General features: G+C 43.6%; 1 protein-coding gene across 1 annotated transcript; it reads right to left on the reverse strand.

The window, feature by feature from the left end:
• Window positions 1–408: 408 nt before the first annotated feature.
• LOC101758530 (ethylene-responsive transcription factor ESR1) lies at window positions 409–1,758 on the reverse strand. Its single transcript, XM_004986324.2, has one exon. It carries the CDS (start codon window positions 1,756–1,758, stop codon window positions 517–519), a length of 1,242 nt encoding a protein of 413 aa, XP_004986381.1. The 3' UTR covers window positions 409–516.
• Window positions 1,759–17,121: the final 15,363 nt, after the last annotated feature.

Genomic DNA, 17,121 nt, shown 5'->3' on the forward strand with positions numbered 1-17,121 from the left:
TTCTGCTTTTCATTTAATTTGCCTTCTCTATAGATAATTGCCGCGTATAGTTTATAGTAGAGGGAAAAATTTATAACGTAAAGATAATCGGGCGATAGGATAGAAACATCAGAAAACATAAAGCAAATTAATATAGATACTGATTAAGGCGTTATTTGTATTGAGCCAAACAATTTTAAGAATGACTAATGTTGGTGCAGCATACATAACTGAATATGAACTGATATGAAAATTGTTATAAGAACATTGCGAAAATGTTGTAACGGTATATGAAAATTAAGCTAAGATTGGTTAAATTGGGATCTTATTGATTCCTTTTCTTTTGGAAGCAAAAACGTCACTTCCCTGCACTGCAGTAGTGAGTAGATAATACTATGGAAGTAAGCAAAGCTATGCCTGGAAAAGGGCTACTCATATATCATTCACTATCGAGATGCGGCAAATAAAACCAATATGACAACCTCTAATACTACAATCATAAATTAATTAAGCTTATCATTAACGTAACAATAAACTTTAGCAAATAGGAGGTAGATCAAGGGAGCTCCACAGAAGCATGTCGCTGTCGACAGCTTTCGCGTCCTGCGGGGGGCTCGCTGCTTCCGGCGACGAGCTTGTCGCTTCCGACGAGACGCTGTTGCTGCAGCTCGAGCTCTCGTCATGGCCAACGACGTTGACGCCTCCCTCGTCTACTACTTCTTGCTGCTGCTTCCTGCACGCGTCCCTCAGGCCGGAGAGCGCCAGCTCGTGCCTCCCGGCACCGATATCGCCGCCGTCGCCGAGGCGCATGCGGAGACACTCCGATACCCCGCTGAGCGCGTAGAGCGACGCAGAAAGTTTCCTCTCGTACTTCATCCTCTTCATCACCTCGTCGATCGCTCCGGACGGCTCGCTCGCCGTGGATTCGCCTCCATAAGCGGACGACGGCTCCACCTCCGCCGCGCCACCGAGCTCGTCCGCCACAACCTCGAACGGCGAGTAGAGCCCCGCCGCGTCATCGGCCTCCCTGGCCGGCGATGGCTGCTTGTCCATAAACCCAAAGTCCAGGGGCGCCTCCTCCTCCTCCTCCTCCTCGCCGTCGTCCTCCGTTTCTTGGGAGCAGTTGGACCCCTCCTCGTGCTTCACGGCTTGGAGCTCGTCGCCGGTGCTGTTGCCGTCGTAGCTAAGAAAGTCGTCGACATGGAAGCTGTACTCCTCTTGGCCGCCGTACACTTGCTGGGCTTGCCGGTGTTGCACTGGAGGCGCCGCTTGTTGTGCAACAGCGCCTGCACTGCTGCGTGCTTTCTTGAGGCGGAGGAGGAGAAGGTTGGTGACCTTGGAGGGCAGCGCGGACGGCGGCGGCGGCGGGTATTGCAGCGACGTGGCAGCAGCGGCGGCGGCGCCCGCAGCCCGCGGCCAGAAGTTGGTGCGGGTGTTGGCGCCGCGGAGGAGGCAGGCGGCCTCGTCGTAGGCGCGCGCGGCCTCCTCGGCGGTGTCGAAGGTGCCGAGCCACACCCGGATCTTCTGTATGGTGTCCTTGATCTCGGCCACCCACCGCCCCGACGGCCGCTGCCGCACGCCGACGAACCGCTTCCGACCCCGCTGCGCTGCCGCCGCCGCGCCCACTGCCTCTGCCCACGACGCCCTCGACGACGCCGCTGCTGGCACGAAGCTGCTGTTGCCGGTAGCAAGGGGCGGCGGCGCGTGGGTGTGGTCGCCGCCGCAGGAGATCATCAGGTCGTCGGCCAAGCCGGAAGACGCCTTGCGCTTGAGCGCCATGGTTGGAGGTACGGTGAAGGTGAAACGCTTTCGCTGCCAGGTATGAGGTGAGTGAAGAGAGTATAAATAAGGGTGTGGAGCAAGGTATGAGGAAGAAGGATGGAGGAGGAAATGGCTTTCGTTGCTTGTGTAAACAGTGAACGCGTTGCTCTTGGATCTCGATGGGTAGTGTCTTGGACGCTTGGGAGCTTTACAAATGGAAGCTGCTGAAGAAGAGGATGCAAATTCTTTGACCCGACCAATGCTGGCATGACTTAATTAACCTGATATATATGTGTTATTTAGGCCTAGATAAAGCCTGGAATTGCAGACTTTTTTTAGTTAAATTCATATACTTTGGCTGATACTGTCCTGATCCAAAATTTTAACATATATAGGGTCTGACAATACTTCTTGGTCTTGACCAAGTAGTCCGGGCTAGACAGAAAGTAAAGCCTATTTGGAACACGGACTGGACAAAAACTTGGAAGGACAATAATGTGTGGAGAGAATGAAAAGCAGGCACCAATTCATTGAGGGAACCTAGTATGCTCTGTTCATATGGTTGTGTGTTTTTTCATGTGAATTACGCAAGCATCTATTCCTATATATAGTAATTCTTGACATGGTGCTTTCCTGTTGTACAACAGTACAAGACATAATTTCCATTTTCTGCATTCCAAACCAGGCCAATCTCTCTTGTTGTCTTCTTTTTAACCTTTTGGTAGTTCAATCCGAGGACAGTAAATAGTCTAGTTACCTAGGCATAATTAGACCTTATTCTCTAGAGCTCATGGTGTTACGTTCTCTTTTTGACATCCAACCAAATACAGTGATTATAAATGGTGAAACTGAACCTTGTCCACAATTTTCAGAACAGTGCTTCTCTTTTCTCCCCGAGAGTCCCATATAACTAATGTCGTCAGATCCAGTTGAAACTAGATTTTTTTTTAGCGTGCACATAGATTTTCACGCATATTAACTTTTAATATCAATGATCCACGACTAATTGCACACATCTTTTATCAGGATTTTCAACCTGAAAGTGACCTACAGTCTAGTGTTCTGTTAACGTCTCGTCCAGGGTACATGCATCTGTTTATTTTTGTCCGACCTGACAGAGACATACAAGAAAGACTAGGACACTATATGTTTCACATATATCATATATTAAGATCAGCATTCAATCAAACGACCTGCTAATCCCTATCTGACAAGGGACTTTAAAAGTGAGTTGGATTTAATAAAAAATCAGGCAACATGCAAATATCATATTATTATGAAGTTAAGCAATAGGAGTATACTGCTAGAGTCTGCTACCCCCTAATCACTTTTAGAAATATCCTAGCTAGCTATGCTGTTGTAGGCTAGTTATCATATTGCGATGAATGCAATCAGGAGTCCAAAACTGAAGGGTTTGATGGGTTAGTTTCATAAATCCATCCTCATTTATTTGTTTCAACCATTTTCCTAGACCTGTATTGAGCACAATAGTGAGATGGTGTGGCTGGTGATCCACAATAGCATAATAGATCGGCATATTTTGTAGGTGCCATGCCATGTTAGTAGTGTTTCGTGTGTACCATTGTACCTTGCATTAGACATCAATAATTTGCAACATGGGATTTCATAAGGGATTTGCAGACAGTTCACATGGAAGAGCACAATTTCCCAAAGAACTTCAAAATATACATGGGTCCCAAGTAGGGCTAAAAAATGCATTCAGATTTAACTGAACGAGGAAGCCAAGATTTAACTGAAGTAGGGCTAAAGCTTTAAGTAAAAAAGATCAACAACGAAAATAACTTTGAAACAAAAAAGTAATGCATCTCAATTAGGCTATTCGTCGTATGAATATGCATGATTACTTCATAACATACAAATTAATTTGTTAGTATGGTGTGACTGGCAGACTAGAGTGGGAAAAGAAGCAAAGAGGAGGAAGGGACCCTGATGTCTTTATCAAACTTTGAAGCTTTGACAGGGTCCATAATACGTCCAAATTTCATCTTTTGGTTGCTACTTGGTGTCTTATTATTTCCAAAACTTTTAGGTGAGGCCAAACTTAATTGTTTATCTGGTATTTTGTGGGCTTGAATTGGTCAGGTAGCCTAACTTGATGCAAATTGCTCCATTGAATAATGACAATCCACTTGGATTCCTACGTCAAAGGACTCTGGAAGGAAATTTAATTTCCACATTGCACCACCCATAAACTAGCCATACATATAGGCTAGGCTTAATCAGCTTCTGGTGTGTGTTGTAAAACCAAGTTCTGTTTGAAAACAAATCCAAATCAACAAAATCCTTCTATTTGCTTTGCTACTGAAAAAAAGAGATGAATCTGCAAATACAGCTCTAGGAAGCAAGCACCATAACTTCTCATAAATAAAAACCTTCTTATTCTATATTGCAAGGCAAATCTATTTTTATTTGTATAGAAGTTTGTAGCATAGGTTTAAGAAGTCAAACATAAACATCTTATTTAAATCTAGTTATTTATATTTTAAAATTAATCCAGCTGTTTTTCAGTTCCAGGCATCATATTTTACATAGTTTTTTAGTTCCAATTAAAGTTTTGTACATTTTGCATCACTCCTGGTACGACCAATTCCAGAAGAAATTTTATCTACACACAAGTGAACACAGTTGTGCCAAAATTTTGAAGAAAATTAATTTATGAACACAAGGCATGTTGGATGGTTGCTAAGGAGACAGTTCTAAACAAGAATAGATATGACAGTAATTCATAGGGTGGAGTCCTGGATCTACAGCTATTAGGAAACTTTTACCATCCTTTCTTCTTGATTTGCTTTGTTACGTTCCTTATTTCATATAAACCAGCAAAGCTTTGTCATCATCTCTGTTTGTAGTTGTCATGTCTGTGTCTGACGAAATTATCCAGATGATGACGGTGTATCCGATGCGGCAAAGCTCTTTTGACAGCTGCTTTGAGCCAAAAGTTAGTGGTTTCATCTGTATCTGGTTTGAAACTTCTCCTATTTGAGAAAGTGAAGAGACAAGCACAAAAGGTCAATCATGAATCATGCATAAGCGATAGTGACTTGGATCGGATGTAATTTAGTTCAAGATACAATCAGTGCTTGCAGAGCAACTGTGATTGATTGGTAGGAACTTTGATCATTATCTGTAGGGTTTAATGTTAAATCTTTTAGATTGAAGGAGTTTATGTTCTGAATATTTATAAGTTTTTTAGGGCAACATGAACAAATAGAAAATGCATATAAAAACTGAAAGAAATGACCTGAAGTCTTCTTTTCGTTTACAATATAAAGGCCATGTAGGATCCTTACTGCCCCCAAAACAGCTAGCAATCCATACTCAATATGCAAGAGTTCAGAAGCTATTACATGAATTCTCTAAAATGCTCTAAATCGTCAACCACTGTGCGTATTTTACCTTAAAGGCTGCCACAGTACCTCAAAAAGAGAGGTGAAGTGACTCTGTAGTGTGAAAGATTTGAGTTAGTAATACTGATTATGCCACTGAACTACTGTCCCTGGGATCCATCTTTTTCAGTGGACACCAGAAATAACTAGCTGTTGTTTTCTGTTTTTGACAACATAGACTTGGTTAGCTTTCCATCTCCTTTTCAACTGCTACACGTATTTGTATCGGTCAATTCTAGCTACCCTTTAAGCGTGACATAGTCAAGCAGATTGAGATCTCCATGCTTATTTCCAGGCTTATTGGCCAACATCATCAAAGAGCTAGACTCCACACGGCCTTCATTCACAATTTCACATTCCTCAACTTTTAGGCACTACATCACTCAAAGACCATCAAAGAGCTAGACTCCACACCCTACATTCAACATTCCTCAACTTTTAGGCATTGCATCACTTCACAAAGCCTTTCACCTTTCTACTTGCCCCATGACAAGGAAAAGACACATGAGGGCGGTCAGCAAGGTTTTCTCATGAGTAATTAAATGATAGCAAAATATACATCAGCTAATACAACTATCAGGTCTGAACTCTCCAACTAGTTCAGAACCAAAGATTGTCAGCAAGCATAGTATATAGAATTAGACATTACGACGATGTATGCCATATCAAACATAGTTCCCATGCACAAAGATGAAGACAATTGGCACACAACAATGAGCAATGCCGTGAACAGGATAATGTGCTTAAATCAGGTAAATTAATAAACTTTAGTTTGCTTTGCTCCAAGTGGCATCTCATCTAAAGTTGAAACATAAAAGAAAAATTATTTCCACCCACAGCATCAGAAATGCATAGCAGTACGTATGCCCTTTCATCCGCAGCACTCATATGACATATGTTGATATGGATACAAGCTTTCGTTTCTTTCTTAGAAATTAATACGCATGTCCAAGACAAAGTTACTGGAATCTACGGAAACTGACGATACCTAAAAGTATAAAAATAGACTCACTAACTCAAAAATTTATGAAAATTCAGTTAACATTTGACATATTTTCTTCTGAAGACAGGGACTGTGCCGTAGAGAAATCAACAGAATGAACCATTTTTTAGGGGCCGGGGGAGAGAAACCATCGGTGACTGTGAGGCCGTGGAGAGGAAGTCGGTGTGAAGTGGGAGCGGGCCAGACCGGTGAGCAGGCGACGTAAAGGCATATTACTGCTACTACCCAGTAATCGCCGCCGCCGCCGGCGCATGGTGCATTCGTGCGGTCGGTGACCGTGGCCAGCCGGCGGCTGAAGCGAAGGGGTCAGGATCTGAGGATGTTTTTGCCGTTGGATGGCACACGAACGTTCAGGGAAAAAAACAATCGAGAGGTGCAGGGAGAGGCGGCGCTTGAAATAGCTGTGTGAATCAGTTTCCATTTCCACATACACATGGAACAATTCGTGCAAGGCAACGGAACTTTACCTTAAAGTGTCTTTTTTTACTGATGATCTGCGTTACATTTTTTTTTTTGCATGTGTGGTCGTGAACATTTACATCTGTTTTTTTTTTCAATTACAAATGCAAACAAGTTTGCAAACGGAGCTTGCCTAGCTTGGTTGGTTAGGTTTCATACGGTGGAACTTGCCCTCCTAAGTTCACATTCTTAACGCATGGGGTGCTCGAACTTTCCTTGATTTATTTCAGGAATTAACAATATTATTCTTTCAGTGATAAGGATGCGCCAACCGATAACGAGGCATCTATGATAACTTCATGAATTTCAAGATTTGCGGATTCAATCCTTCGAAGATGCTCATACGAGTAGAGTTTGCGTGCGTGTATTCATAGAGGGTGAATGTGCATATGTTGTGTATGTAAGTGTCCACTCTTGTGGTTTGCAAAAAGGAAAACTCAAAAAGTTTGAATGTGAATACATGAATTTATGATGATGGAAAAAATAATTCTAATAACACATATCTTTTCTATTTGTCTGATAGACCACGCGCTACATCAGTTTCGAATTCGATTTGAGTTTGTAAAATAGTAGATACTTTTTGCTGCAACTTAATTTAGGAAACGAAACCCTACAGTGGACTCAGTAATAGGGCGAGGTAGGACGGCCGACCTACCTACTGCCGGTGGCAGACACCCTAAGGAAAATGACCCTCTGAATACTTGTGATTTTAGTGATTTAACGACAATATAATCATTGAAATTAATAGTTTATTAAATATGTCATTTGTAGGTTTTATGAGTTTTATGGATAAATTTCAAATCATCACAAGATACAAATCAAATCATACAAGTTATAGTAATTTTAGGGACTTAAAAAATCTGATATTCTGAATGTCACTGAAAAAGTTTTCTGATTTGTCTCACAGAGTCACACTACCACGTTTGTGGATTGCTGGCATAGAAATAACAGCTGCAAGATTACTGGCTTCAAAATTGGAAGGCGTTGATTCTTTTTTGTCCAAAGCGTGGATAATAATCGAGAGAATTCCTTATTTGACACAAAAAAACTACTCGTCCTTTCTTGGCCCTCAAAAAAATTTCATTCCCTATTTAACATCGAGTTCAACTTTCATTCCTTATATGACACTCTGTTGGATTTTCCATCCATGAACCGTTAAATGACCTGTGAAAAGATGATTTTGCCCCTACAGGCCCCACCACCCTTCTCCCTTCTCTCCTCTCCCTCTCCCTCTCCTCCACACCGGCTTGCCGGCTGACATGCCCTTGCAAGAGGCCAAGCCTCATCGGCCTTGCCGGGCCCTTGGGAGGCCGCGCACCACAGCGGGAGGCCGGGCACCCACGGGAGGCCGCAATGTTGGGGCGAGCTGGCTGACGGGTGCGGCGCTGGGATCTGACCCAAGCAGAACCCAGCAGTCACCACCGCCGGAGATCCATCACCACCGCCTCGATCTCGAACCCCGCCGCCTCTGCCGCCTGTAGTACCTCCTGCTCATTCATGATCTGGCGGCTGTGCCCCCAGTGGACCAGCAGCAGACGCAGCCTTTTGCCCGGCTCCCGGACCAGGCTCGTTGGCGCGCCGCGCGGGAGCGCGTAGACCTCGCGTAGGAACCGGGTGAAGTCGGGCATGGTAAGGCGGCCGTCCGGTGGGAACGATGCTCAGGTCCTTGTGTTGGTGGATCCCGACGGTGACATGCGGGAAGCATCGGTCGTGTGCGACGTCGGCGTCGAGATCCACGGCGTCGTACTTGGACAGGCCGTGCAGGATGGTCTTCTAACGCCACTGGCCACCACGGCCGCATGTTGGTGATCAGGAACTGGACTCGCCACCATACCGCCGTGACGCGATGACCAGGGGCACAAGCACGTCGGTGAAGTCGTGCCAGAAGTTGCTCGTGAGCACACCGAGGGCGAAGATGACGGCAGGGAGCGTGCTGTTTAGGGCAGCAGACGCGACGGTGTGGAGCAGAGGAGGGAGAAGGGGAGGAGGAGAGGACGGAGAAGGGTGGTGAGACCCACATGGGCAAAATCATGTTTTCGCAGGGTATTTAACGGTTTCGGGATGGAAAATCTAACATAGTGTCGAACGAAACTTAAACTCGATGTCAAATAGGGAACTGAAATTTTTTAAGGATCAAGAAAGGAACTGGTGTCAAATAGAGAATTATCTCATAATAATTTCCTAGTGCGATTACCCTAGGCCGTGGTTGGTTTAGTTACTGGCTTAGATTCTAGACAAGCTCGCGGTAATGTTTTGTTCCGCATGTAACTTGTAAGCCAGACCATGCCAAATGAGGCCCTAGGCCAGTAAGCAAGACCTAGCTAGAATGCAAAATTAGTCATATAGGGCCCACCTAATATTTTATGTTATATCATAGTAATTACAACTTGGGAGTCATAGTGTATATTATAATAATACACACGAGTTAATTGTTAAATGTTAGCTCATTTCATCAGTCATACACAAAAATATAACCTACCACTTGAACGGCAACTTGTAGGACAAAAATTCATACAAGGAAAGGAAGGAAGCATCTTCACGGTAAGGAATCCCTTAACTATGCATACGATACTCCCGTGCTTGCAAATTTATATAAATATGCATGTACTTTTTATATAATTATCATTGGGAGTAGCTACGAGCGACTACTACTGGAAACCTAAGCATTGGTACCAGGTTTAACGTACAGTTCCTCGTGACCCCTTTTAGTACCGGTTGGGGCCTCCAACCGGTACTAAAGGTCACCCATTAGTACCGGGTGGAGCCTTCACCCGGTAATAAAGGCACATTAGTATCGGGTGGAGCCTCCACCCGGTACTAATGGGTGACCTTTAGTACCGGGTGGAACTCCCACCCGATACTAAAGAGCTCCCATCCGCCGATCCCCCCGCTGCCGCCGCTTAGTTTCTTATCCATCCGTCTTCCTCCCTTCTCTCTCTCTCCTCTCTCTCTTAGAGCACCCTTCGCTCCTCCTCTGCCTCCCCTCCCCCCTTCCGCTTGCCCCTCACCGACAGTGAGGAGTAGCGGCAGGTGAGGTGAGGCGGGGATGGCGGGAGGGTGGGGGTGGGGTCCACAGGAAGAGGCCGGCTGGCGGGGTCCGGCCGAGCGGAGGGCGGGAGGGAGGAGGGGGAGGCCAGTGGGGGCTGGGCGGGGGGGGGTCAGGATTTGTTTTTTTTAATTTTTTAATACCCTTTAGTACCGATTATTTCAACCGGTACTAAAAGGTCCCTCTTTAGTACCGAACTAGCAGTACCGGTTGCACAACCGGTATTAAAGGGGGTTCACAACCGGTACATTCGGCTATTTCCCTAGTAGTGGACTAAGGGAGCACTGAATTATAACTTGGGAACTATATATAAAATTTATTTTAGGTACTAAGTTTTGATGCATCGTAATTTATAATTTACGTCCCAAGGGATGTAAAAGCTTTCTATTTTAGTTCCAGTCATGTAATATAATGAGAGGTTTTTTTCAAGCACCTCCAAAATTTATTTCCGTGTGTGAACGAGGATTGAGCTTATGTGACTAAAAACTCGTTAAGCTGGTTTGGTGGCTCGTTACGAAAATGCTTCTATTATACTTAAAAGATACAGGAGGTTGTAATAAATAAGAATAACTCAATTTTGAAAAAATCTCGGAAAGGGTTGACTTAGATCAACTCCAAGAGTTTCCCAAAAAATTCTTCCCCAAAATGAGGTATTGTGGGCTATGCTAAAAATTCTTCCCTCAAAAACATATCAGCTCACAGCATATCGCTAAAAACTACTCCCCAATAATTCAAAACAGGCTACGTCATCGGATTGGGTTCGTTAGAATCCGTTGGTTTTTTTCTCCAGAGCCCCGCGTCCTGCATCCTCCGAGTGACGCCGGATCAAAGTAATGATTAACGTCGCAGCATGACACGTGAATCGAATGATGTGCTTCCATAATTTGACTTGTTCAGCTTCAGGCCATGGCTTCCTGCAGAGCAAGCATTGGCGTCCTTACCAGGAGAGCAGGCATCCAGCCTTTGGTTGCCAAGGCAAACTCACTGCTACCTCCTTAAGCGGACGAGGGACTGATTGCAAACCGAGAAAGAAAGGGTGCTGATAGTGCATATGACAGATGTAACTAATAGATATCAACATTTCACAAGAAAATAGGTGAAATACACAGGTCTGCCCATTATCAAAACAGATAGAAAACAATTTGGTCTTCATTCAGAGCAATATCCATACGATGTACACAACTAACAGCACCGTTCGTGCTCCATCAGTAAGAGCAACAGAAACAGCAAAGCCAAGACCCGTCAGAATAATAAAGCTACTTTCAATAGAGCCCTTCCGTCACAGAAGCAATGCAACATAGCAACAAAACAAGTCTGAAATTTATAAATGGCTTTACTGTTGAATATCAAACAGACCAAATCATCGATAGTTTCAAAGTGAATAAAACAAGCCTGAAATTGCAAAATAGTTCCTAAATCAACAGAACACAACCATGATAGTAATTAAGTAGTAGGCATAGATAGTCGGCTCATGATCTCAGCCCGCAAGGACATGTAGTATTTCTTTTGCTCATCTGGCATGGCAGTAAAGTCCATGGTCATAATCCTCTCTTCATCCCTCCTTTTCTACAACTGGACCTCCTGGATCCTCAACTCAAGAAGTAGTTTTTCATTTGCAACACGATCTTGTTCAAGAGCAACTCGATCCTGTTCAAGAGCAAATGATTTGTTGAACCTCTCCTCTTATTTTTAGCTCTTTCTCCCCATCAATTTCTTTCTTCTGTGCCCACATATTTTCTAAGGTTGCTGTCACACCTTTTTTTTCTCTTGCAGCAGTGCTGCTTTTGCCTTCTTCTTACCAATTGACCTTGTCAATGCATTATCCTCTAGGCCTTGAACCTCACCTCCTCCTATTTCACTCGGTAAACTTGCACTCGGGTCAACAGTTGAGCTTGTCTTCTGCTTCTTGTTAGATGTTTTACTAGCAGCCAATGCTTCTTGTTAGATGTTTTACCAGCAGCCAATTCATCAATTTTAGCAAGCTATTTTGGTTGTGTTCTCAGCTTATTCTAGCAATGCATGAACTGAAATGCTTTTTGATGTTCGTCTTCGGACTTGTACAAAGCACATACCTCTGCAACCTTCACACACCAACATCCAAGGGATATTCATATATGATATATAAACATAAAATAGTCGAACAAATCCTGGTATTGCATAGTGAGTAAGTACCTTATCTTGTATTGTAGTACCACTCTGACGTCTTAACTCAATCCGTGATAGACATCCACAAAATTTGTTCACACATTTTTGTATGGTTTCCCACCGGTGGTGCATGAGAGAATTCATGGTACGCGTTGAGGGGCACGTCTTGTGTTCATTGAAGTACTCATATATACGAGACCAATACTTGGCACCTTTTTTATCATTGCCCACGACAGGATCCAAGCTTACATTCAGCCACCCTGAAACCAAAACCTCATCTTCGTGGTCACTGGAATTCTTGGATCTCTTATGGTTTGGCCTCACAGAGGGGGTTGCTGCAACTTTTTCAATTGCCTGTGACTGTTGGTCAGCATATGTGTTGCTATAATTCTCAAAATCCCCTTGATTGGTTTCATCCATCATCATGTTGGAAAAATATCCATTTCCTGCAAGCAATAAAGACAAAGTAGTTGATCAGAAATTCCTAACATAATCATTTAGCATGCCTATTTCCTTTTCACATAGAGCAGGCAATTGCTGATCTTTGACAAATTCAATGTTTTCATTCATCTTTGACAAAATTGTAAGCGATATGGACATCCTTTCCAGTTTATGCAGTTTCTGCCATACCCTCTGCCTACTTTACTGTTTCAATGTCCACAAAGTCAATTTGTCACTGAATTTTCGGTAAACTTTTTGTTTTCCTCATCATAAAGGTTAACCATGCTGAATTATAACTCAGGTTGACAATAATGAGCAGCCTGTTTTCAGTCAATGAATAGTAGTAGGCAGTAGCAATTCTAATCAAAGTGCTCTTGCATGAAAAACAATCCAAACTGAAGTGAGATGAATGTGAAGTCTCACCAGCAGATTAATTAATTTATTATTTGAGGCATACATTAGTCTTCACATTGGTCAATCTTGAAACATCCTGATGCAGTGCAAAAAACAGTTTAAGTTCAGCTATATCGAACGAAAGCAAGGATATGCAGATTTTCTAAGAATTGAGGCATACTACATCTTTGACTGTCCATGCAGCACAAGTGGAAACATCATGGTCTGATATTATTGGTACTCTGCTTAATGGAACAAAAATATGAGTATTCATTCACCAACATGATACTAGAATATCAAATTAAGCTACAGCCTTGAGGCGTAGCACAACACATTAGCAATATTACCTCAACTCTTTACAGAAACCAAGGATCCAAGAACAAAACAAGAATTTAATTGGCGAATTAGGATAACAGGTTATGAGAACCATACCATTCAGAAAATTGTTGCTGTTGGCCATGTGCTCAAAGGATGCATAGGAGGCGTCGCTGCCAGGGTAATGCTCCGCCAGGGGATCATCATCATCATTGGCAAGGCCGTCCATCGGAGGACATGGTGGTCGTCGACCCTGCCCTTCACTTCAGATCTCACCTCCACTAGTCCGGCCAAGGTACTCACCGCCGGTAATCTGGAAATCTTGGACGCTGCCGTTCCATTGGGCGTTGGGGCCGCCGACGGCCATGACCCGACGCATCTTCTGCCTGCCGTGCCGATCTTGAACTTGCCGGATGGGAGCACTTGACATTGGGAGCTCTTGGAGTTGCTGTAACACCAAAACAATGGTGTTGCTAAGCTAAGATACAATTATAAGCATGTTACTTCCAAAAACTTAGTCAGCTATGGATTCATTATGCGGTACTGTTAGCTTGACTCGGCACTTTTAGATAGAGAAACAACATTAAATTCTATATGAAAAAAAAAATGATACTAGCTTAAGCAGTAGCATATTTAGAGGTACATGATTTAGTGTAGTAGCTGAAAGCTCATACCAATATGAACCCTGATCCTGCACCCGACAGACACAAATATACTTTCAACTAATGCCATAAACTTGATAGTTTACCAAGAACAATGCCACCGGCAACCACTCAACTACTCATACAATCTCCATTTCCAAATTCCCAACCAAAGCAAGACAAATTAGAGATTATGTCACCTAATAATGAGAAGGAAAAATTCGTCACTGAGTTGCACAGCAATTGAATTGCATTGAGGAGAATATACTGAAGCAGACACCCACGTTTGCATAGAACAATCATGGATTTGAATATCATAGCTCCATTGATCTATACAATTAGAGTACTTCCCCGGTGCATTAGATAAGAAACTACTGATGATGACCCTCGATAACAGTTTGTCATAGTGCCAACGTGTTGAGCACTTGAGCTGGATGAAAAATGTTACAGGGGTATGCCTGTGTGCCGCAACTCGGGGAATACTTGCGCCGCTGCCGCCGCCGGTCGGGCAATACCTGCGCCGCCGCAACTCGTGGTTGACCTGGCGCCGCCGCTAGGGAAATACTTGGCGCCACCATAGGGGAGTACCTGGCACCGCCGGAGGGGAAGACCTGGCGCCACTGGTCGGGGAAGACCTGCTGCCGCCGCAACTTGAGGAAGGCGGCGCCGCCGTCGCTCGGGGAACGCCTGCTGCTGCCGCCGCCGCTAGGGGAGCCCAGGCGCGAGGAAGGCCGCCGCCACTAGGGAAACCAAGCGCGAGGAAATGGTGCGCGTGGAACAAAAAGGCGCGAGTGCCACTCGCGAGGGCGCGTGGACGGGATTGGGGAAGGAGGTCCGCCCCACATTTTTTGGGAAAAAATAGCTGCGGATGCGGGTACACGTAAATTTATGGGAGGTTTAGGGGAGTTGTTGGAGCAACTTTTTTTCCTTTTTCCCCAATAAAGGTTTTAGGATAATTTAAGGGAGTTCTTGGAGTTGCTCTTAGCTCGTTCTTAACTCGTTAACCAAAACCTAGCATGATCGAGCTGGCACAAACGAGGGAATCATTTGAGGCATCCAAGGCATGGTCCGCACATTCATGGATGCCAAAACTAAATAACAACCAGTAGTTTGGTTCAACATCCCAAAATCAAACTGGTATTTAGTTTATTGTTTGGAAGAAGTAATGCTTGCTAGTTTGCTGATTGGCCCTATGTACTATACATTAGCTTGGGATTGGTCATGCGGAGTGAATATTATAAGAATCCACATACTGAGACAATAAAACCCATCGAGATATGCATCTCCAGTACAGATTGGTATTTTGGCGGTCTTAGTTTTTGAGCGTGTATATTATCGTAGACCATAATATTCTAGACTTTTAAACAATTTTTTGCTAAGAAGTGAGAAGATAGTGATCACCACAAACCACCATCTCTCTTCCCCACGTTTTTTTTCCCATCCAGCACCCACACCAAGCTCGATCACTCTCTGCCCCGGTCACCATCCATCAAAAGCTAACTCCAGCTGGTTGCTCACCCTGTTTATTTTCCATCTCCAATCTTTTGTAATTTATCAAGTCACCGAGATTCTGTGAATTTGATCCCTCAACTTTTATTTCAGACTCAAACTCATCCCTCAACTATCAAATTGGTCAATCTAGTCCTCAAACTTTTTTATTTGGTGTCAATTCCATCCCTTCTCCTATGTGGCATGCCACGTGGCATGTCTAGTCAGCGATGGATGGATGCTGCAAAGTAAGTCAATAGACGTAAATTGACCCTTTCATCTCTGATTTCTTCCCAGGTGTTTGATTACCATAGAAAAAATATGGTTCAATGGTCAAAGAGAATGAACAAACAAACAAAACCGCAAACTTTTATTCGTACTTTCATAGACACAAGATCATATCAATCACTCATTTTTACTATGCTAGTGAATTCGGGGCCCACAGTATAGCACTTTAATTGATTTCGGTGTTCAATTTGTAGCATGCCAAAGAACCTTACTTGCACTATGGATGACTTGGCATGCCACGTAGGCGTGCCACATCCTACAGGGGGATTAGATAAAAAATGAAAAGTTTGAGGACTAAATTGGCCTATTTGATAGTTGACGTACGAATCTGAGCCGTGAAAAAAAGTTGAGGGATGAAAATAGCTATTTTGTTGATATTATTTGGAGCATGCCGAAGGATGAGGACGTAAGAGAAAGACGTTCATCTACTCAGCAGTTCAACCATTGGTTGTCAATTGTCATCTCTGCACTAGCAATAATAATCCCTAAATATTAGTTTGCTTTGGCTCTGCCGATGCTAGGTGTCATCCCGCTCAAACTCCAGTGGCTCTGACTATTACCGGATGCCACCTAAAGTGGTGAACAAGGATTGAGCATAAGTGGATTATGTACGGTGTTTGGCAACTGGGTAGGAGAGGTGGGAAAAGGAGATGATGAGTGGATTATGTTTTTTCCCATGTTTAGGTTATGGGTATGGGAAAAGATCATGATTTGGGATAGGGATATGATGAGTTCATATCCCACCTTTCCTATCCCACTAAGTAGGGTGGGTCATGATGGGGAAATAGGTTATGGATTGTAAAAATTTACCTAGTTGCCCTTTACAAGTAAAGAGAGCTTTCACATGTATTATGGCCTTTTATTTCCCTAACCCATCCTAACCCATTCTGTTGTTATCAAACAAGGGAACGGGAAAAGATGTTCACTTTCCAATCCAAAACCCACAGCTGGTAAGCTAACAAAATTTCCCTTTCCCACTCCAACTCGCATCCAAACACCACATAAGGACGATCGAGCTGCCAGAAACGTTCATGGATCCCAGAATCAAAACGAACAGTTAGTTTATTATTTGGAAGATCGAATTAGTGCTAGCTGTTTGTTGATTGTCCTGTGCATTATACATAATTAGATAGGGGTATTATGCTAGCTGCGTTGGTTACGATGCGCATCTCCAGTAGAAAATGGTTTTTGGCAGTTGACCATAATAGTTCTTGACTTCGAAACAAGATAGTGAGCACCACAACCAACCACCTCTGTTTCCCGCGTCTTCATTGCCTGGCCTCCATGTTCCACCACACACCAAGCTGGAACACTCTTATTTGTGTGTCATCCATTTTTACCACTATGGCATTACGAGCCATGCTTATTGCTGTTTCAGTTTCTGAACTGTCCATCAGTACTCAACACCATGCTCAAAAGTCAAAACTTGCTCGCGCATCATAAGATTCCTAAACGTCATTGTAAAACATCCTAGTTCCCAGTTCAAGCCTTAGCCTGTTAGAGAGATAGGCTGTGTTTGGTTCCTTGTATCATTAGGTTTATGTATGGAATGGTTCAAAATAATAATGATCTTTTTGTTTGGTTGAGTGAATTTTACCAACCCATCCAGAACGAAGCCACCCCACTTAATGCATTACTAGCATAAATGCCCGTGCGTCGCTACGGATCTTTACTTGCTCTCACGTTATTATTCGCATGTTCCTAATATGTTGGCTTCGCTTCACAATATGTTGGTACGTTATCCCTAGTAGTCCT

This window comes from Setaria italica, chromosome IX (genome assembly GCF_000263155.2).
Source record: "Setaria italica strain Yugu1 chromosome IX, Setaria_italica_v2.0, whole genome shotgun sequence".
Lineage (NCBI taxonomy): Eukaryota > Viridiplantae > Streptophyta > Magnoliopsida > Poales > Poaceae > Setaria > Setaria italica.